This window comes from Aulostomus chinensis, chromosome 19, assembly GCF_037954235.1.
Source record: "Aulostomus chinensis isolate RoL2024-O1b breed Wild chromosome 19, RoL_Achi_v1.0, whole genome shotgun sequence".
Lineage (NCBI taxonomy): Eukaryota > Metazoa > Chordata > Actinopteri > Syngnathiformes > Aulostomidae > Aulostomus > Aulostomus chinensis.
This window is the reverse complement of record NC_141338.1, coordinates 19,038,267-19,059,923: the sequence shown is the minus strand read 5'-3', so window position 1 is coordinate 19,059,923 and position 21,657 is coordinate 19,038,267. Positions and strand designations below refer to the sequence as shown.

At 46.3% G+C, this 21,657-nt stretch overlaps 1 protein-coding gene across 2 annotated transcripts in view; it reads left to right on the top strand.

The window, feature by feature from the left end:
- The window catches only part of cacna1bb (calcium channel, voltage-dependent, N type, alpha 1B subunit, b), a 180,405-nt gene extending 164,184 nt beyond the window's left edge, over positions 1–16,221 (top strand). For both annotated transcript variants that reach the window (XM_086186888.1, XM_086186887.1), the window contains 4 exons: positions 2,313–2,351; positions 7,104–7,365; positions 11,607–11,830; positions 14,198–16,221. In XM_086186888.1, the coding sequence (XP_086043014.1) occupies positions 2,313–2,351; positions 7,104–7,365; positions 11,607–11,830; positions 14,198–14,761 (1,089 nt within the window). In that variant the 3' untranslated portion in view covers positions 14,762–16,221. The remainder of the gene's footprint in view (positions 1–2,312; positions 2,352–7,103; positions 7,366–11,606; positions 11,831–14,197) is intronic.
- Positions 16,222–21,657: the final 5,436 nt, after the last annotated feature.

Genomic DNA, 21,657 nt, shown 5'->3' with positions numbered 1-21,657 from the left:
TGGACACCTGAGGTCTGAGAAATAGAGAGGTCTTGATGGAGGCTGAGAAAGCCTGACAGGTGGCTGAGTGGTCATGGGTTTTTGGAAACAGCCATCAGCTCACAGAATTGCAGTCCTCCAATGTTGCAATCTCAACATTCTGAGAAAATCTGACCGCTTTTCTGTAGTTTCGTAAAAGAAGGCAAACTTTGGGATATTGATGAACTGAATGTGCATGTGAAAGGTGCGCCTGACAAGCCTGAACCTCATGTTGCACAGTCAGTGGTGATTTAAACGTCCGCTCTCCAGAGACACGGTTGAGCCCATCCTCCTACAGTCACACTGTAGGGCGTGAAGAGCAGGTCACCTGGCCGAGCATAGGCTATGGTAGGAGTTACAAACAATGAAAAAGGTTTGATAAAACCCCTGAAACACATATTGTCGACTTTGCATTTCTGTTTATGTACTTTGTGAGTACTCGAACCTAGCTAGCGCCTTTTAATTCGCATGTAGCAAATTAGGCTCTCCCCTCATGTAAAAAACAGCCGATGCTAACGTTGAGAGACCCTCAGTTTGAGGTCCAGCTGGGTGACGAGTGAACAGAGTGAGAGCTTCAGAGTTTCTTGTAGTGTTGCTGGCTTCAGCTGCTGCTGACTCACTCTGCAACAGTAGCTAACCTCCACCAGGCTGAGAGCTCCGCAGTGGGATGCTTACTTACAAACTCAAATAGTCGCAGATCTGTGAGAAATTAACATCCAAAACCCGAGGAAACCCTAAACTGGTTCCGTTACTTCATGCGTCCTGGTGTACGTTAATGTTGTGCTTCTAACAATTGCTTTTCTGCTTCAAAAATCATAAAAGAGGAGTTCATTTATATTAGTTAAAAATTTAGGGACAAAAGATGTAAGTCTCACAAACTTTAGTTTGCCACAGTGCTGATTTTCTGAAATCAACAAATATTTGGTGTTTAAAAAAAAAAAAAATCTCATTGTCTTTTGGTTTATGGATTCTCCTCCATCACTTCCTTTCCATCAGACCATGACCAGACAGACCACAGGCAAGTAACTGGTAAATGAAGAGATTTTTACACTGCGCTTTTCTACCTAAGCAGTACTCAGAGGGCTTTAAATGTTGCCTCACTCTCACACACACACACACACTCACACACACACACTGATGGTGGAGGCTGAGATACAAGACACCAGCCTGCTCATCAGGAGGAGTTCGGGGTTGGGAACACTTTGAAACAGTCAGTGGAGGAAGTGAGAATCAGTTACTAATTTTATGGAGAAGAAGCGATGATCAGGTGTTACCAAAATGGTGCTCCCACAGTGTTTGTAAAGTCTACAGTTCCTGATATTTAATTGGTTTATTCTAACGATGTCATTGGTGCTCCTTATCTTGTCAGTCGTAGAAATAGAAGTCGCATCAGTGTAAAATTCTGATCTTCGACGCACGATATGCGACATAAAGTTGAAGTAATTTGAAATGTCATTATTAGCCGTTATAAAACTTAACATCGTTCATCATCGACCTTTCATACGATATTCTCATGGACCTCAACAGGTTGTGATTTACAAGAGTTTTAAATGTCAGTAACTTGAATCCTTTTATTCTTATACATTTCTCATATTATCATCCGTTTTGAAACTCTTTGCTTTCTTCAAAATGTCATTTTATGAGTTCTGGTAGCAGCTCTTGTCTGGTCAATGTCAAGATGATTTTGTTCCGTCCATTTCTGTCCTCACCTGTCTGATCTCGTCTGTTCAGCTTTGGTCCATCTGTGGGTTTTTGTCTCTGTCTGTTGCCCAGCTCTCTGTCCCATCACTTAACGTGTGCTTTCCTTCTGTTTATGTTGCATTTTGCCTCTCTCTCTCGCTCTCTCTCTCTCTTCCACTATTAAAGGAGAAGGCTGGGATTATCCTGTATTTTGCCTTTTTGTCAACAAAATCTGTGGACAGACCAAAACCAGCAATGTGGCGGCCTGCTGTTGAAGGGGCTCAGCAGTGTGTGGAGCCCTTAACCGTTTACATCTGCGCACTATAACACATCACGCAACGCAAGAATGTGGTTCATGACTGCGTTTTTAAAATGTTCAAGTAAGAATAGAGCTCCAGGGCACAGAGACCAAAAGCATTCCACACGGATCTTGTTAGTAAGATCAAACATTGATGACTTTGGACTATTCTAGGAATTTGTTGATAATAGAAAAATAAAGAATATTCCATACCATGTTGAGTCTCTGCTCCCCTCTTCTGTCCTCGCTTTCTCCTGATTTCGATGCACACTGCTAATGTTTTGCCCACCTCCCTCTTGTGTGTGCTGTCTGATAGCGGAGCCACCCTCGCCACGCCCCCGGGACCCACCTGGCAGTATGTACCACCTGTTGTGCCACCTCCTTTTCTTCCTCTCCTCTCTCTTCCTCTCGTCCTCTCCCTCCTTTCCTTCCTCTTCTTCTTCTTCTTCTCCTCCTCTCATGTTTGTGTTTGCGTCTGTGTGCTTCTGACATTTCAGTGCAGCGTTCACACCCTCCCGCTAACATGGAGAAAATGACCCTCCTACATACAGTATATAAACTTTACACTGGTCATTCCATGAATTTACTGATAGACGTGCAACACACACATTTACATTCTCCACCAAACGACCTCACATTTCATCCTTTGAAGTATTTGTGTGTATCCAGGTTATGTCTGTCCTGCTCATATGCCTCTATCTAACTAGGGCAGTGTGCAGTACTGCTCTGTGTGTGTGTGTGTGTGTGTGTGTGTGTGTGTGTGTGTGTGCGCGGGTGTGACTTGTAGTAATGTTGTGGGTAGGGTGACTCTTTGTGACTGTGTGACTGTGAAACAAGGCAGGGACAGTGCTGCTGCTTTCCTGCTTTGAAATAACTATTTTCTTTCATCTACACAACAAAAACCTTTTCTGTCATTTGATGTAACGTTCAGTCTTAAAATCATATTCTTCCGCAATGCAAAACAAAAGGAAACTGGAGAACTTGATGACCCTCCCACTGCCCCACGGGGTGAATGCTCTAGCTCGTGGTCATTTGGTTCAATCTGTTAATGCGACAGACCGTATTCACACGGTGGCCATGTTCCCTTGAGTGGGAGCCCAGAACCCTCGACTAAGGTCGTATCCCAGGCTGCAACTCTTATAAATGTAGGGCATCTGGCAAATGATTAGAACTTCAATGCTTCCCCCTTTGACAAGTCATTGGAAAATGTTAGCATGATCCTGGAGGAATTCAAGCTACGGCAAAGTATTTGACAGATGAGCGTTCTTCTACTGCCTAGCTAACGTTGCCATTGGTGTTGTAAGATAGGAAAAGAAAGGAATAATTTGCATTGTGATGTTGCAGTCAATGGAACATTTTTGAGTGATATACACTCACATGTATTTCTGTGTTTATGAGTACACCCTCACACATGTATGCACAAGTGTTCTTGGTCCAGGGACGCAGAAAGGGAGCCTTTTTTATGGCGCAGAACACTCGACACCAAAGTGCGTGGAATACGCTTTTGTGTTGCACGTATTACACAGATGTGCCGTTCCGGTGAGTCTGTCACACAATGGTAACATACTCCTTTCCTACTGTATGTCAGATGACCAAAAAAACCTGCAACGTTTGCAAGGAAATGGTACGACGCTAACGCTAGCTGTTGGCTGAAGGTAGCACATGGGCTATCAAAAATGTTGTCTTGCCTTCAAAGTATCACCTGTTGTCTCTTCCAGTTTTCCTATCAATATATACAGATTTATGTTATATCGTATAGTTGCTAGGTAACTGGGAAGTGATGCTGATAATTGAGTTTGCTAAATGCCCGACGATGTATGATGTCATTCAGCACTTCCCACCAAGAGTAATATGGCCGCCATGTGACGATTGTCTGTCAGGGATATTTCTCCATTTATCTGAAAATGTGTGGTTTTAAGACTGCATACTAGATAAAATGACTTGATAATATGATTTTTTTTTTTTTCAGTGTTGTGATATCGTTGTCCTTAGATGTAGCCACAGGCTACACTGTGAGATAGGAACAAGAGGAGCGGCACAGACACCCATAATCTGCCCGTTAGAACATCTCATCAAAATGTATTCGGCATACAATGAATTGAAACACAACACATTTGATGTCAGTCTCATAATCTCGAAAGATTCTGTGATTTGGAAACTAAAATCTATTCAAGACAAACATTAGACTCACCTATGCCGTCGCTAGTGACACGGTGACGTGTGCTTGTCTGGTTCTCTATCTCGTCAGTTCCTTCCCCCGTAGCTGTACTTGTCTGTAAGATAAGATACAAGGCGGGGTGAGTGTCAGTGACCTCAAACAGTTGGTCCAAGGATTTAAAGGAATACTCCACTTGTACTCCAGCCTGTGTTAACTGAGTTTTGGGCAGCGGAAGCAAGTTGTGAGCACGACACTGACATAATGAATCTCTTAACAAACAGCTGCTTATCGTACGTCCAGCAGTTACAGAGCGACATCATCATTCAGTCTGTATTTGGTCTCCACCCGAGGGAAATATCTGGCGCTTCAGCTACTAAATGCTCCGCTTTGTTCGCTTGCTGAGGCGAAGCTGCTTTGTGCTGGGCGTGCAGTTGCCTGTTGGGGCTGAAGGAATTCTGTAAGAGTGGCGTTAATGAGCCAGAGCTTTTAAATTGCATCATAAATTGCGAACGTGCTGCAGTAATAACAGATTTATGCAGCGCCTTACCGACTGCTTTCTAGAGAGAGCTTAAAAGGAACAAATGCAACAGAAAACAAGAACCGAAAAAAGGCTGGCGCACATTGAAAAGAGCATGTAAGAGGAGTGTCCCAACATCAATGTTACCCTATGTCACAACTGAAAAAGTAAAAAAAAAAAAAAAAGACTCAAAAAATCTCTTTCAAAACAAAACAAAACACAAACTCAGCTCAGCAAAGCTGCAGCCTTTAGCCTGTAGGCTTAAATCCTAAACAGATGCGACTCGTTGTCAGGTGAGAAGACAACCTGGACCGTGGGACAGCTAGAAATACCAAATCAAGCAGACGTGAGGGGTCCTTTTCAGTCGTGGGAACTCACTGATGTGCAGCGTGCAAGGACTGGACAGGAAAAAACCAGGAAAAGGCCACAGAGAGAGAGAGAGAGAGACGCATTTACATCAGCGATTCACGACAGGCCACACCCAGAGACATCGTACGCTGCCATTTGTCACATTCTTTTATTAAAATGTATTCGTATGATTTTAAATCTGTTAAAATCAATGTACTGGTATGTATTTGAATGCAAAAGAGGTCACACGGAGCGCACGTTGAATAATCGCCTGACTTTTTATGACTAAAGCCCCCACGGTGTGGTGGAATGGGCGGAGACCAACATGACAATCATCTCCACTATCATCTACGCTGTAAACTCCAGTTGCTCGGAGAATTTCTCCTGAGGAAAAGCAGCCGGACCTGGTTCAGTCGATTCTCCGTGATGACTGATCATTTGCTCTGTATCTGCAGGACGTTTGTGTGGAAAACCATTGCTCCATCACCTCCATCAGCTGTACAAATGTGTCAGTTTGTCGGTGTTTACAAGATGTCTGCCGTCTTCAGGCGCTGCGAAAAATCACTTAAGGCAGGTTTAAAGTTTTGAGTATCAGGCAGCCCAGTTTTTTTGTCACTTAAGGAAAAAGTTCAAGTTTGTCCAAACAAGAAGGTGCATGACCCTCTCTGATTGGCTGGAGACCGTGAGGCTACATCCACACTGATGAGGTTTAAAAAGCTCAACTTGAACTACATTCACCCGAAGGCTAAACACACAGACCTTTTAAAACTCACCCGGTGTGTGGAAATTGGCAAATGGAGGGTTGCTTTGTTGTGCGGACGCTGTGGAGGTGTAAAACCACAGACCCCTGAACACTATCATGTGGTCAGTGACATCATCGCATGACTCTTCTCCATGAAGGAAAAAGCTGACCTCAGCATTGAGTGTCAGAGGTTCGTTTAACGGGGATAACCAGCAAAAGGCATTGCAGATTGCCACCCCTACTTTGACTCACTCTTTTAACAAATCAGACCAGTCATCGCCAACGTCCAGATCGCATTCAAACACCGCCACACTGTTTGACTTTGAAAAATCGGCCCTTCAGCGCGTGCTCTTTCTTTGCGTTGCTACGGTTGTCCAGTAGATACAGCTCCCAGGAGAGGTTGAATATGTCAGTGTATTTGCTTTCCGACAACCAAACTGAGAGGGTAATGACTGGACCCTCTCAACTGACTGTCCAAGCAAAGAAATCCCTGGTGTGATTTTTTTTTTCTCTCTCTAAGGTATCCTCTGCAACTGACCACAGAGAGATGCCGCTTCTCGTTCACACCGACCTGCCCCCGCCCATCTCTCATGAACGTTCATGGGATACACCATTGGTTTTCGGGTGTATTCTGATTCCGAGCTTGTGCGGACGGTGATTGTATTCATCTCGAAACCGTTTTAAATGAAACCTTGCTGGTGTGGATGAACAGTATCCGGTGGTGGTGGTGGTAGACTCAGTGCTGCCACCTGTGGACAAATGCTTTAATGCAGCTGTTTTTCGGATCAAAATCTCAGACTAATCTCTAAGCCTCTTTTTATCTTGTGTCAGTATTACAACTGTCTGCCAATGATGGGTTTGACGGATGAGGAACTGACATTAAGATCCCTTCCTACGCCGTCCACAGCCTTGATATGCGGCTCTGTGCTGCGGGATCAGAGTGCTGACTGGTACTTAAAACGCTGGGTTTATGTGCAGTATTCCTTTGAATAAAACGTGTTGATTGGCCATTCTTTTTTTTTTTTAATGAAATCAACACTTCTAACTTAATTGAAAAGCTGCCTGTCCAAGTGTGCCATCACCCCGCCTCTTCTTTGTTCAGCTTACAGATCTGTAACTGTAAGTATTGAAGTTCAGTTTCACGTTAATTCTTCTCGAACCTCTCGAACATCTGTGCCTGGAGAAGAACGGCGTGACACAAAAGGTTGCCTTGCACTGCGTCTTTTGTGTGTTGTGATTATTTTTGTGATCCAGTACAAGTGGTTTGGGTCCAACTACCACCCACCCACAAGCCTCTAGTCCGCTATCTCCTCACTCGTGTCTGTGTTTGTTTCTCTCTCAGCCAATAGTTGATCTCAGTCCTATTAGACGCTCCGCATCCTCACTGACGCCACAGCACCACCAGGAGGTTGGGTTGAGGGAATATAATCTGGAACGGCCTGGCCTGGCCCAGTCCTCCGCAGCGCCAGGGCATGTCCAGGGCCAGGACAGAGCCCACCACCATCACCACCACCACCGCTGCCATCGACGCAGGGACAAGGACAAAGACAAAAAGCAGAAGTCTCTGGATAGAGCTGCATCATTGCAGCCGTCCAGCACCGTCGGTGAGAGAATGAAATCAGCTACTATGTTATGTAGCAATCCGTAATTGTTCTCATCTGATAGAATGGCAGTCATTCGGTTGGAGCAGGGGTTCCCAAACTTTTTCACAGCCACGTACCCCGTCAGACACCTGACCTCCAGCCATGCACCCCCTACTCCCGCACACACAAATAACCTGTCTGTAAGGGTTAAGGGACAAGGGTGTGCACGAGAGGATGCGCGTAAGGCTGCAATATCTGGCTGAATTCGAGAAAGTCTGAGTCTTAAATCTGTCTCCACACAAAGTCTCGCACTGTATTTTGTTTTCATACTTGTCAGATGTTGATGAGGAAGCAGGCACATCTGTAAACGGATGACGTATCCAACAGTCTGAGCTGTCTGATTCGAGGCAGTGCCTGCGCGGCGGTGCAGCCAGCTCACCGAGGGGCGCAGTTACCTCCTGTTTCATGCTGTCTGTCGGGCAGAGTTCATTTGCGCACAAAACTTCATGCAGCGTGGGAAAGACCTCTGTGTTGTTCTCCGTCCAGTTTAACCAGAGGTTCAACTTTTTTATCATGGCTTCAACTTCATCTCGCACGTGGAATATGGTTGCTGAAACCTTGTAGTCCAAGATGAAGTTCGTTCAGGCGAGGAAAAAAATATCGGACCGATAACCCAGGCACGGGAGTAACTCTTCATCGTGCAGATGCTCAGACAAATGAAAGTTGGGATCCCTGAAGAAAATCTTGAGGTCATCTTTGAGTTCAAAGAAACGCGTTAATACTTTGCCTCTTGATAACCAGCGCAGTTCAGGGGCCTGGCTTTCACAAAGGTCACCATTTTCACTGTTGTGTCCAAAACATTTTTCAGGCTGGCAGGCATTCCCTTGACAGCCAGGTGCCCCTCAGTGGATGCTGCTGTGAATCCAAGTGGCCGCAGGAGCAGCCTCTTGCACGCGTGTTACGACTCCGCTGTGTCTCCCGGTCATGGCCTGTGCGCCATCGGTACAGATGCCAACACATTGTGTCCATCCGGTCCTTTTGATGTCACAAAAGTGTCCAACATTTTGAAAATGTCCTCTCCAGTTGCCCTTGTTTCCAAAGATTTACACCAAAACTATGCGGGCCACGCCTTCATCCAACAACACAGTTTCTCGGCGCATCAGTGGCTTGGCAGAGGACGTTTTAAAACAGCTACCACATCGAGTAGGAGCCAGTGGATTTTACGCCCCACAGCTGGATGAGTCGACAGATGTAGCCGGCCTGGCACATGTCCTGGTTTATGTGCGATACATTCATGAGGGGACTATTAAGGAGGACATGTTTTCTTTAAATCTCTGGAAACAAGCGCGACTGGAGAGGACATTTTCAAAATGCTGAGGTTGTTTCTCTGCTCATCGCTGCATGCTTTTCCGCATCCGGAGGCTCTGCATCCGACTCCTCACGGCTGTCCGTGGCTATGCTCTCAGCTTGACAGGCCACAGGTGCATCGCTAGCATCCCGGTCAAAGGAAGACGTTGAAGGTGAAGAAGAACTGGGGATGTTGTTGCTGGAAAGTGCACCTTTGACTGTGGGCTGACTGGTAGCAGCAGTGGATGTCCCTCTGGAAGGGACCATTTATCCCTTTTTAGCCAGTTAGCAGGTTAGCTTGGCGGCAGGCAACGTGTTTATATTGGCAGTGCAATGAATTCACTGGACTAGAGGTTCGCCCATACATGTCTATGCATGACAGTGTGTGAACAGGCACTTATTCATCCACCAGTTTCAAAATGTAATGAGGCTCTTTGCAAACCATGTTTTTGTTTTTGTTGGGTTTTTGTCTTCATTTTTTCACGTACCCCTGGGGGTACGTTTACCACAGTTTGGGAACCACTGGGTTAGAGAAAAAAACAAAACCTCAGCATGAGCATTGCGTGGGCAAGCTGAAGCGTCCTTATTCATTTCTGTAGATTGCTGCAAACACTGAGGATTGCTGCAACGTGCCACACACATGTTGACGTGGAAAAAAGCCACATTTAGATGGAATGGAAAAACTTTAAATACAAATAAATCTGGAAAATACTTCAAACAGGAGGTATTTCTAGAATTTCTAGTGTAGCCGTGAATGAGAAACTCGGTGTAAAAAGTCACAGATTTAACTTGGAAACCGCAAACTGCAGAGAGAGCACAGATGAGAGTTGACATCAGGTTTTCTGGGAGTTTATTCCTAATGCTGGGGGGGGGCAAAAAAAACCCCCATCAAAACAAAATGCTGCTGAAACAGAATAGAAACCTGCCCGAGGTTTGAACTGTGCCGTGTGCCAACTCCCAGACCAGAACTGAACAGGTCGGATCCGTTTTCTCATTCCAGACACAACTTTTTAGACCAAAATCATTGCAACAGCAATCGTCAGCTCTTAACTGGTAGTCACTGAGATGTTCTCCTCTCACTTGGAGGTGATCAGAGGCTGGCCTGCATGTCTGCCGAGCGCATGACAAGCAGCTGGCGTGACGTGAGTGACACGGTTGTTCTGTGCACCTACTCAGGTTTGTGTGGGACTAAAGTTCAGCTCGCCTGGATCTGGGGGTCACTTGCATAAAGAGGAACTATATTATTGGCCTCCATGAACAGATTGTCACCCAGACAGTTTTCTAGTGGCCCACTTTGAGACCTGAGGAAATAGAAAAATACATGTTTACAGGTCCTACTGTGTCACGTCACAGCTGAAAATTGAGATTCTTTATGCGGCGCCTGTGAATCAACACAAACCATCTATGGACTCATGGAACAGGGAAGTGATTTTTACCTGCAGGCTAACGAGCTGAACTTACAGTGACGTAAGAGGCTCTTACAGGCGCGTCACATCAGACACAGCGTGCTCTTCCTCTTGCTGATAAAAGGAAGACTATGAAGTAGCGAGAGAGGGAAAACTGTTAAATCAGAGAGCATATTAGCGTAGGTACAACACACCGTTCCTGATACAGCGCAGCGCCCAGATTGACACGATGTTTTATGGAGTGACAAAGACGAGGCGCCAGGCTTTCCCTCCAGATCATCTGGATGTCCTCAACCAGCTTCAGAAATTCTCCACGCGATTAAAGTTCCCTGATGGGGTGATGCTGATGAAGGAGTTTCTGCTGCGCTCAAACCAGGCATTCTCCATGGCAGCTTGTCCATCTGATCAGAGAGCAGCGAGAGCTCTCAGAGGAAAATCTGCTCCACTCGGATTATTTTCTACTTTATCAGTCACTTTCTTTGTTTTCCTCTGAGCTCAGCGTTCATAGACTGTACCTGGTCAAACACAGAACAGAGCCAACCACGAAGAGTGTTTCACAATGTCTGGTAAACAAATGAATATAATAATGATGAATGGTGATGTCTTCATTATGTAAATAAACTGGTCTACAAGACTGAGATTCAAAATGGCGTCTGCAACCTGTGGCTGAATCAATGACAAAGTAGCTGGCAGGTCTTTGCAGGTTGATTTTGTGTTGTGTGCGGTACGGAACTCTGAACCGGTGTCACCCGCGATGATGTTTTCAGGTGTAAACAGTCTCTGAGCCGTGTTTGGAGCGCGCCAGTTGACCAGTGAGAGCCTCAACGCTGCTGGCAGGCTGCTGTTTGTTTTTCATGTTAACGCTGGGTGGCAGCAGCTGGTCTTTATTGCTGAGATAGAAGGTCGCAGCAGACAGCCACGCACCCCCCCCCCCCCCCAACACACACACACACACAAATTTATGGCTACTTCTGGGTGAGGCAGCCGAACATCGAGCAGCATCTTCATCCTTTAAAGTGAGAGAAACAGCAAGAGACAGGAAGTCTTTCTGGAGGAAGAGCCGAGCCATCAGGATGATGAATGGGCCTACGTGTCTGTGTGTCTGTCATTGGGTTTCAATCTTCAACACTGGAATCATTCCAGTGTTGAAGATTGCGACCACCACCATCACAGGGCTTTGCTTTATTCTTCACAGTTGAGTCATTTGCCTTTTATCATGGGGGGGGGGGGGGGGGGGGCACGACATGTTTCAAAATGCACAAACAAAATGGATCACATTTTCATCTGTATTTTATTAATCAGCAGATTCTCACAATCAGTCCATCTTTTCAAAGTGATTTCATGAAACACTTGATTTACTGTGTCAAAGATCACAAGCATTAAACAAACTCCAATTGCAGCAAAGGGACTGGAACTCCTGCCCCTCAATCCGTTTTCCGTCTCCTTCATGTTCTCATCTCCTGCTCTTCTTCATGTACCGGCTGTCTGTTTCCTTGTTGCTGTCCCCAGGTTCCTTCACTGACCCCTCGGCTGAAGGTTTGTCCCGAGAGCGAGCGAGGGAGCGGGACCGCAGCCGGCCTCATGAAAGACGGCACCACTCCTCGGCAGGGGAGAAGCAGCGCTACTACTCCTGTGACAGTTACGGTAGCAGGGAACAGTGCCACGCCAAGTCAGCCGGTCCGAGTCGATCCACGTCTCCAGGAGAGGGACACGATGCTGGTTTCCTCAAACAAGTGAGTTCCAAGCTGACCTGTCTTCAGGTAACAATGTCTTGGTTTCTGCTCCAGCTCACTGGAGGCGGAGGGGCTCAGCAACACGATTGGCCCCTAACTTCCTTCCTGTCTGTCTTCACGTGTGCAGGCCAAATCAAACCATCTTGACTTGACTTTCCAGTTAAAGTTGCAGCCCAGCTCTTTGAGAGCAACTTAAACCAAGGAAACTTACAATGAGGGAGCCTGTTGTGCCTCATCAGGATTTAAACGGGAAATGAACTTTTTCCTTTTGTCAGACGCATCGTGGTGTTGATCAGGATACGTCCTTTGCCTCATGTATGCGGGGATAAAATCTCTCCATACGTCTGAGTTATTGTTTTTGTTTGAGGGCCTCCAATTCAGCCCTCATGGCCTCGGCCGCATGTACCAGCTCCCTCTTCCTGGTGAACTCCTGGAGGAGCTCCTGGTGGGCGGCCCAGCACTGCTGCAGCTCCTGTTGGAGGACAGCACTCTTCTCCCTCTCCTCCTGGATTATAGCGGTGAACTTATCGTAATTTGACCGATAAGCCGCTTTCAGCTCCATGAACTTGGTCGTGAGTCTTGAGAAGGACCTGTCATGTTGGTTGCTCCTCCTCTGAGCGGCGCGTTCTCGCATTTGGAGGACTTTATAGTCAGACGTCCTTGCCAGCATCTCCAGCATCTTCTCTGTCTCACCCAACTTGATGAGATCTTCATTCACTTTCCTTTGGAAAGCCAGCTCCTTCTCGTATTCACCGATGCTTCTGGTCAGGGCTTCACTTATTTTGTGGGCCTTGTGCATGTTCTCCTTCTCGTGCTGCAGTTGCTGCTTCAGCTGCTGGACTCCCAGCTGAAGAGCACGGTTCTGCTTCTTCCTGCTGTCGTCCGAACGGATGAGAGCCTCATTCACGTCCTTGTGGTAAACCAGCTCCTTCTTGTACTCATTCACATTCCTGGTCATGGCTTCACACATCTTGTGGGCCTTCTCCGTTCTCTCCCTCTCGTGCTGAAGTTGTTCCTTCAGCTCCTGGACCTCCAGCTCAAGATCATGGTGCTGCATGAAGGCCTCGCTCTGCACCCGATTCTTGGACCTCTCAATCGTCAGCTGCTTTGTCAGTCTGACCACTTGTCTGCGAAAACACTCAATCACCTTTTTTTGCTGGTCTACTTTGGCATTGAGGACGGCTGCATTGTCCTCAGCATCTTGCAGTCTGACGGCCAAATCCAGTCTGTGGACCTCCATCTCTGTATTTCAAATTGCGAATGCAGCGTTTCGATGTGTTCAGGGTTTTTCTGTCAGTCCGTTTTTGATGGTTTTCTTAAATGGCTGACACAAACTGCCGGTCTTTGTGATGTCATAATGACATCATGACTGGCTACATTCACATCACAGAGATGAGGGACAGGCAGACAGACTTCTCTGATGACATCATAGAGATGAGAGACACACAGACGGATGGCTCTGATCCCATTAAAAATGGCTCCCAATGCTCTGGTGATGGAGCAGCGCCGCCGTGAGGCTGAATGTGGGCCCTTCAGCTGCACCACCTCGACTGCTCCTCCAGTCATGAACGTGTTTGTCTGCTCGTTGCTGCAGCTGAATGTTTGAGCGTCACTCGCTGTGCAGGAGTTTGACATCAAATGAAAAGACAGAAAGAATCAGTGACCGATGTGCCCACTAAAAATAGGACTTCAAGGTTCAGGCCGACCGCCGCCGTTTGTGACGAATTTTAGAAGCTCACCCACTCCGATGTTCAGCATCCGTATTGACATCATTTAGCTGTAGGAGACGGTTTGCTGACACCAGTTCATCTTACAAAATTAAAGAATTTGCCAATCACACAAAATATTCTTGGTTTTTCTTTGTTTCTTTTTTAACCACCGAGGTGAAGCAGCTTGTACTTTAAAGCAATGCTTCACCCAAAAAGAGTGCTGCACCGGAGGCCTCGGGGAGCTCAGGACATGTACTCATGACTGGAAAGGTGTAAAAGTACAGGTGAAGTATTACCTTCAACAGCAGTGGTACAGTTTTACAGTGTACTCAGGGAGTACAATGGAGAACTACCTTTTAGCTTGTGAGGTCAGTTTCAGCCTTTGGAAACCAGAAAAAAACACAACAACAACAACAACAACATATGTTGGGGTGTGAAGTCCTATTTTCTTTTCAAACCCTCTGTTTGTGTCCATCAAAATGAAAAATGACTCTCCTACCACTGCCCTTTGTCAGTTTGCTGCAGGTCATCCTGTTTACTGTGCATCCAGATGTGGACGTGTTCTTTGACAGTAATTTGGGAACTTTCACATTTTGTAGCATTTTTAGTTCTTCTCCCTGCCTCTCTGACTTCCTGCTCCCTCTCCCTGTGCCCTCAGCATGGTAGCACTGTGGTTAAAGGCGTCCCCGCGACTGCTCCCTCTGGCTCCAGCACGCCTGGCCGTGGTCGCAGGCAGCTCCCACAGACGCCGCTCACTCCTCGTCCCGCTGTGGCCTACAAGACTGCCAACTCCTCGCCTCTTCCACCCGGTGGCAGCGCTGTGGTGATGGGACACCAGAGCCGTTCCAGCCGTGGCCTTTCGGAACAGGAGCGCTCGCGTGGTGGCCCTGATGAGTCCTCAATCCCCGTCACTCGTATCGGTTCAGACCCTCACTTAAACCGGCAGCCACAGGGTGCCCCTCAACAAGCTCTCTTTGAAGAGACAGAGGATTTCCAGGATGCCGTGAGCAGCCAGGTAGGGGGACTCCCCGCGGGGGCCGCCACCTCAGCTGCAACGTCAGCGTCACATGGAACTGCTTCTGTGCCCGTCACAGCGGCCGCCACACAGGGCCGGGCAGAGATGGTACCCAACGGGTACCACTTCACCCTCGGGGTCAACTCTGCGTCTAGTAGCAGAGGAACAGGAAGTCTCAGGGAGCGGGAGGACGAGGACTGGTGCTAACAGGACAGACACCTCGGAAGGCTGTCCTGTTCGCTGAGGGGAGTGCAGCTCGTCCAGGTGATGCGCCAGGTGAGAGTGCTGTTAAAGGGGATCAGAATCATTCCAGCTCTGTAGTTTTACTCTCCTTTTTTAACGCAAAAAAAACTCTGTAAGGAAAGAAGACAATGGTGACTTTTTCTACCCCTTTACTTGCACTGAAGCGATAGCACATTTGAACACCCTTAGGTCTCTTGCCTTGGCCAGTAACGTCGGTGTTGGAGCAGAAGACAAAAAGCCAAAATCTCACTGTCAGCTGTGTTGAAGACCCGTCTGAATGCCTCATTCTTGGTCTACATGGACGCTCACGCTGCTTTTCTGTTGGTTTAGGATTTATTTTCAGAGTTTCATCATTTACCCAAACTTATTCCATGGAGAAATGATTACAGGATTAAGGGTTATCACCGGTTTAGCCAAATTATCACTGACCAGAACAGTTCATAAAAGAATAGACGTCATGTAAACTCTTTGCCACGCCACCAGGCCAGGAGCTCAGCCATTCATGTGACAGCTGTCACCTGAATGAGGTTCGGATGGTCACATTTTGGGGAATTGTACAAGATGATTTTGGTTGTTTGTTTATTTTGTGTTTCTTTGAGTGCACATAGGGACCAGAACAACGGTTTTCTTTATGTGGCTGAAAACTAAGTGCCTCGTTTTCCAAGATGTATTAAGAAGCAGTCTGGTTTCGGTTCAGATGGACATGAAGAATAGGACGCAAGACGGAAAATAAATGAGCAGAACGGAACTGTTTGAATCTGGTATCATGGACAGAATGCAAAAAAAACAAAAACAAAAAAAGACCTTTTGTACTGAATCTTGTAGTAGGTACAGATCCAAAGTAAGCAATGTAGTGCATGCCAGGGTTTTGAACTTGTCAAAAAAAAAAAAGTTTCTGTACTTTTGGTTCAGGGTGTGTGGTAAACATTTGCCTTTCACTGTCAAATATACTGCCAGTTGGTAGAAAATGGCCTCTGAGTGGGGAAAAGTGCCATTTTTCTAATTTCTAACTGAATCTGAAACCATTGCCTCGTTTAGTGTAAATGATCACCCCCCCCCCCCCCCCCCGTCCTCTCAGAGCAGTATTGTGTGAGGGTTTGTAGGCAAGGTGACCTGTTTGTGTATTCACAGGTACAGTAAGGAGTTGTGTAGTTGCTGCTGACTGTTGACTCAAAGTAGGGCTATGCAACAAGACGACACTTCATCTGCCCTGTAGCATCACCCTCTGGAATGTCCAGGTTCAGGCTTTACATTTCTTTATGAAACCTTGTAAATTGTAAATTATCAGAGGTTGTACAGGGAACTGAGACACCAATGCTAGCAGAGCTGATCTTTATGTGAACCACAGGGCATTTGGAGGTTTGCAAGTTTCCTGCATGACACCTACCAGATATAAACACCCAAATATAAAACTGTTCTCTCCAGACTTGGGTCAAGTTGTATTTTGTACTGAGTTTCAGTGTTGGCTTTTGTTTTCTTTTATCGTTGGGTTTAATCATAAAACAGCTGGAAAACACATTTGAGTGGTGACTCCAGTGTTTCTACAGGCCCAAAACCATCATCGTGATTCCAGTAGTTCCTTGAAAGGTGTTTTGTTTTGTTTTTTTTGTTTTTTTTACAGATTCTGGATCCAGGAGGAAAAAAAATCCCATTTTTGTCACGAGTGACGAGAGTTACTGTCATATATTTATCGCTAAACAGAATAGTTTTGCAATGAAAGAATCCTGATCAATGACTGCAGCTCTATCAAACAGGTTTTCAATATACACCACTGAAAATGTCTAACGTTGACCCCAGCTTCTGCGTGCCTTCATTTCAAACCTTCATGTGTTGATTCCACAGTACAGACACAAAAGTGAGAGAGATCGCTAAGCTGCAAAAATCATTTTTTTTTGGGGGGGGGGGTGTCACAGTTGCAACAACTCCTAGGTTCTAGCAGTGGTGTAACCCCCCCCCCCACACACACACACACACACACACACACACACCCACACCCACCCCACCCCCTTACTGGATCGGTGTGATCAGGTTGGTGTTCAGCAAAGACAAACCCTTTAAAACCTGGAAGACAGCGATGGCCGCTTCACTCTTGATTTTCAAACTGGGACCTCATTCCCAGCTGCTTGGGGTTGCTGCCGTTTACTCTGATTACCAAGTATTTCACAACCGTGCCAGTTTCAAATAAAACACGCAGCGTTACATTTTTGCTGGATTCCAGTCCTTCAGTGAACTGGGAGTAGTGGAACTGCTTAAAACGCCTGACGTGCTCTAAGTCGCCTGTGAAAATGAACCCCAGTCAAACCAGCGCGAGCCTGATTGTCCCGACAAGTTCCGTCTTCAGGCTTCCTGCCTACAACTGCAGTCGGCACCTTGGAGTTACAGGTTAAAGGTGAAGCTCCCTCAACGTTGGTCAGATGACGACTCAAGTCACCAATAAAACTTTTAAAAGAATGCCTTTAAAATGTGGCTTGTGAACTCTGCCCCCCCCCACCCCAATCAAAGTAAAGACGGCACGTGTGTACGCTACCATGTCTGTTGGTACGAGGAGCTGTCGCTGCTCAGTTCCTTGTCCAGGCAAGTGGCTGAGCATGCGAAGTATTGATTGGTTTAATTCACTTCCTGTCGTTTGTTGGATGGATCTCCAAGGAGGTCTCCCGGTAGTAGAGGACGTCGGGGAAGCTCAGACAGTTGCTGGTTGTCCCGGAGTCTTGAACTGTTTTTGTAAGTTCACATTCAGTGTTGATCACTGCAGGACATTTTCAGACTTCCAACCTGAAAAAGAAACAACAAAAAAACAACTGCCAAGTCTCCCTCCTGGTCCGGTGTCCCCCTGTCCCCCTGTCTCCTCTGGACAAGTTTTGTTTGCATGTTTTGACAGGAAAAAAAAATGTGCATGTGAAAAAAAGGAGGCATTGTTTTACTTCATGAAGTCCACGATTTGTAAGATTTGTTTCCTGGTTGTTTTTCTGATCATCTAAACACACGACGTCGGTGTTTCAGGTCAAAGAGCTTGAATAAGGTTCTCTCACTGAGTGGAGTGGTTCTGGAGTGGCTGGTTCCTTCGCTGCCTGATCTCTGACTCGACTGCAGTCAACTCAACTGTACCGATAGATTTTGTATGAATATAAATCCTTGAATAAAGAAGTATGGTTATGACGTTGTAGTGAGTAGATTTCTGGAGATTAAGTACAGAAGTTTAATCCAAACTGCTACATTAAATAAAAAGTCTGTTGAATCAGATATCGAATCTGTGATGCTTTTCTCTAAAGCCAATTTGATCCCAACGAGGAGGAAGGTCGACTGGGATTATTCATCTTCAGTAGGATTTTCTAGGCTGCAAACCCCAAAAAACACCAACGGACGCTGTAGACTTCCACAACAGGAGCTTACAGGGCAGGGCTAGGAAATGAACGATTGTCATCCATCTTGTGTGAGACCTAATGAGCCGCGGGGACTCTGATGGATGAGCAGGAAGTCACGCTAGTCAAACAGTTTATGTTCCCGTCCCTTTGATTTTCCTGCTGCTCGCCTTATTATTTAAAAAAAGATTTGTCCGTTCTGATTCGGAGTACGTTTGGTGCGAGTACAAGTACACCTGTAAAAACCTCGCTGACAGTAGTTTGTTAAAGGAAGTTTGATCCGCCTGTGTGCTGCAAACTTAGCAGGCGTGGCTAGAAATGATGTCAGCGTCTGGTCGGCCAAGCCAGAGGAGAGGACAGCCTCAGCAGACAGAGCCACTGTCTCTCACCCTGGCTGGATTACAGGCAACACTTCCCACCTGACCTGCTCTCGTTCCATCGTGCTTGCAAAACAACAACAAAGGAAACAGCAAAGGAAGGTTTTCTCAAATTGTAATTCTGAGTTGGGTCACGAGATGCACCAAAGCCCAAGTTCTCTAAAAAACAAAACCCAGCTGTCTTCAGAAACACGAAGGCAACCAACGCCCACAGCTACGCTTCAGGGCTGCTGCGCTTCTCTGGAGTGACTGAAGATGAAGCAACAGTTTGACCTTTCACGCTTTTTCTCTTCATCACTGGCACGGCGTCAGTTTCTGGAGGTCGTCATGACACGCTTGCTGCACTCAAACAGTTGCCATGGAAACAAAACTTTGCTCCACTTTGCTTACCTGTTCTCTCTCGTGCATGCACTCAAACACATTTAGGTCTAAAGTCTCAAACCCTGGATTCTGACTTTCAATGGTAAAACCCTATCAGAACCAGTAAGGAGCTCCGCCCCTTCATTCTGCCCTCCATCTCTGGAACTGAGCTGTCCCTGTGTTCCTCAGGAACGCCAACCATGCACGCCATTGTGCAACACTCGCATAGACGTTGTACAAACATTCACTCGGAGTCGGCGCATCATCGAATATACACAGGTTTTCTTCTTTCTCTCAAGTGTCCGTTGGCTTCAGGTGACATCATCCTAAACTGGAGGAATGATGAAGGTCAAGCATGTTTTTATACCAGGGTCTGATCCTGGAACCTTCATGAATCCATCACACGTCACATTCAGTCAGTAAAGTCAGTTTTGGTCTGAACGAACCTCTCCCGTGATGGGTTGTGTTTGACAGTGAAATGCAACATTTGTTGGGAGCTGGCAGTTCTGACTCGCTCTCCAGCTCTGCTTCCTGTCTGAAGACTGCGTTTAGGGTTTCAAATTTCAGAACAAATGAATGCATAAGAACGTGTGGGACCCTGGGCCTTGGTTCTTGTTGCGGTTTCAGGAATCACAAGCTCCGTTTCTTCCTGGTCCTTCTGAGTCCTGCTCTGATGAGGGGCTCGGAAAATCAGACGTGCTCTGGTCCACTTGTTGTCACAGGAGATGACGGGACCCTGATCTTGATCCTGGAGGGCTTACAGGATGCAGCTTGGATGGTCTGGTGGAAACTCCACACTTGATTTATGGAGTTTCCTTTTAAGGGTCTTGCAGGATGAGCCGGTTCCGTGGCTTCAGGGTCCGTTGTCTACATCCACATTGTTCTTCAGAAAAATATCTCCCTGCATGTTTGCCTTTGTTTCTCTTCACAAAAATGTGGCAGTAAAGATTCACTGCTGCTGAGATGTCAGGAAATGATTTCTGTAAGATAAAGACTGTATTGTTGCTGTTAGTTCGTACCACAAAATTTCCCAAAACAAAAGATCAAATTCTCAGAGACGGAGATCTCAATTAAAGTTTTCCTTGCAGCAAGGAGTCCAGGCGAAGGTCTGCATCTGCACTGAACAGTCTCAGTGTCTTCCAAACTTATACATGCAAAGTTCCTCCTCTCAGTAGCTTTCCATCACACCTTTGTTCTTCCCTCTTCCACCAAGGACAGGTGGGGGGGGGTGCGTTGACTCCCCACTGTCCAGGGCCTCTTCTTACCTCAGGAGTGAAAACACAGTCTGGTACAACCTGCACAAACCTCATTACTTTGCTCTCAATAAAAGTTCCAACACTGTCATGCTAGTCTACATCAGGCTAAAACTTCATGACAATAAAAACATAAATGCTATAAAACATAAATGTGTCTCTACATATTTTCTAACATTCCCTCCTGTTTAGCATGAATTTTAGCCGTAGCATCACCAGTCACTTCTTCACATCAGTATGATACCTCTTCTCTTGACATTCATTATTAACGTCATATTGAACTTCAAATGCAAAGTAAAATTGGAATCTGGAAAAGTGGGGGAAAAAAAAAGGAAACATCAGCAATAACAAAGAAACACGTCTTTAATCAGTGGTACAGTGTACGCAGGACTAAATGTCACAATATTCAGGATCAGACATGGGAGGTGCACTGGGGACCGGTTTGTATTGAGCAGCGGGAGACATGAAAAACAGCTGTGTGGAAACCTGGGTTGAGACCATACGGGTCATCATGTCTCTCAGGCAGGGCAGAATGCAGGATGTGAATGAACAGAAGAGCAACAACACGACGAGAACGGGTGTCAGACATTTAAGGAGCACTTGTTGCCAGGAGCCAGAAGTCAGCCAAACCAGGAAGTCACCTTTAGCCACATCCCCATCAATCGCATCTCGCAGAGCAGTCAGATTTGCCATTATCTGGTGTGTCAGGCCTCCATCTGCATCATTAGCTGGAATGAAAGAACAGCATGCCACACCCACAATAGCACAGACACCACCTACTGATGCTGACAGCTGATCTCACATGAGGAGGTCCTGCAACTCCATCAGTCTCAAGGCCTGCGTCTCTTCACGCACTCCAGTCCAGGCCTTGAGTGACAGATTGACAAAAGATCCAAACCTGTAGTCCAGTGTCTCTGTCCGCAGCATCTCCTTACCAACACCAGGCCATGGGAAAAGTGACAAAATGACCTTCTGACCGTCAAACCACAACTTATGGTCAGATGGGACGTCAGTTCCCCAGACAGAATCATGTCTCTGAAAGGAACGTCGAGTCCTACAGCTCAGGACAGTCGAGGTGTCAGAGGCCACAATGAAGGACTGGTCAGAGGGAATGACAGCCACACAGAGGCCAGAGCAACCAGGCGGCAGGCAGGTTGTTTCCAACAGTCTGGTTTAAGAATCGTGGTGAACCAGCAGAAGGTAGGACATGGGGAGACAACGCACTGTCATTCACCAGTTATTATATTATATTTATATTATATATAAATTTATTTTTATTTATATTATATTTTATATTATTATTATTATTATTATCATTATTATTATGACTGAGCTTGCCTGGTTTCCCTGTCTTATTGTAAGAATCAAATACTAACTAACTGACCTCAACTAGTCTTCGTCGGCGTTCCCGGGCTCACCAGAGCTCCCCCCATGGTTACCGCACATGAAAACAAAAAAGTGGTATTGTCTGTCCAACACCCGCAAGCTTTCTTAGCCAGGCATGATTGTCT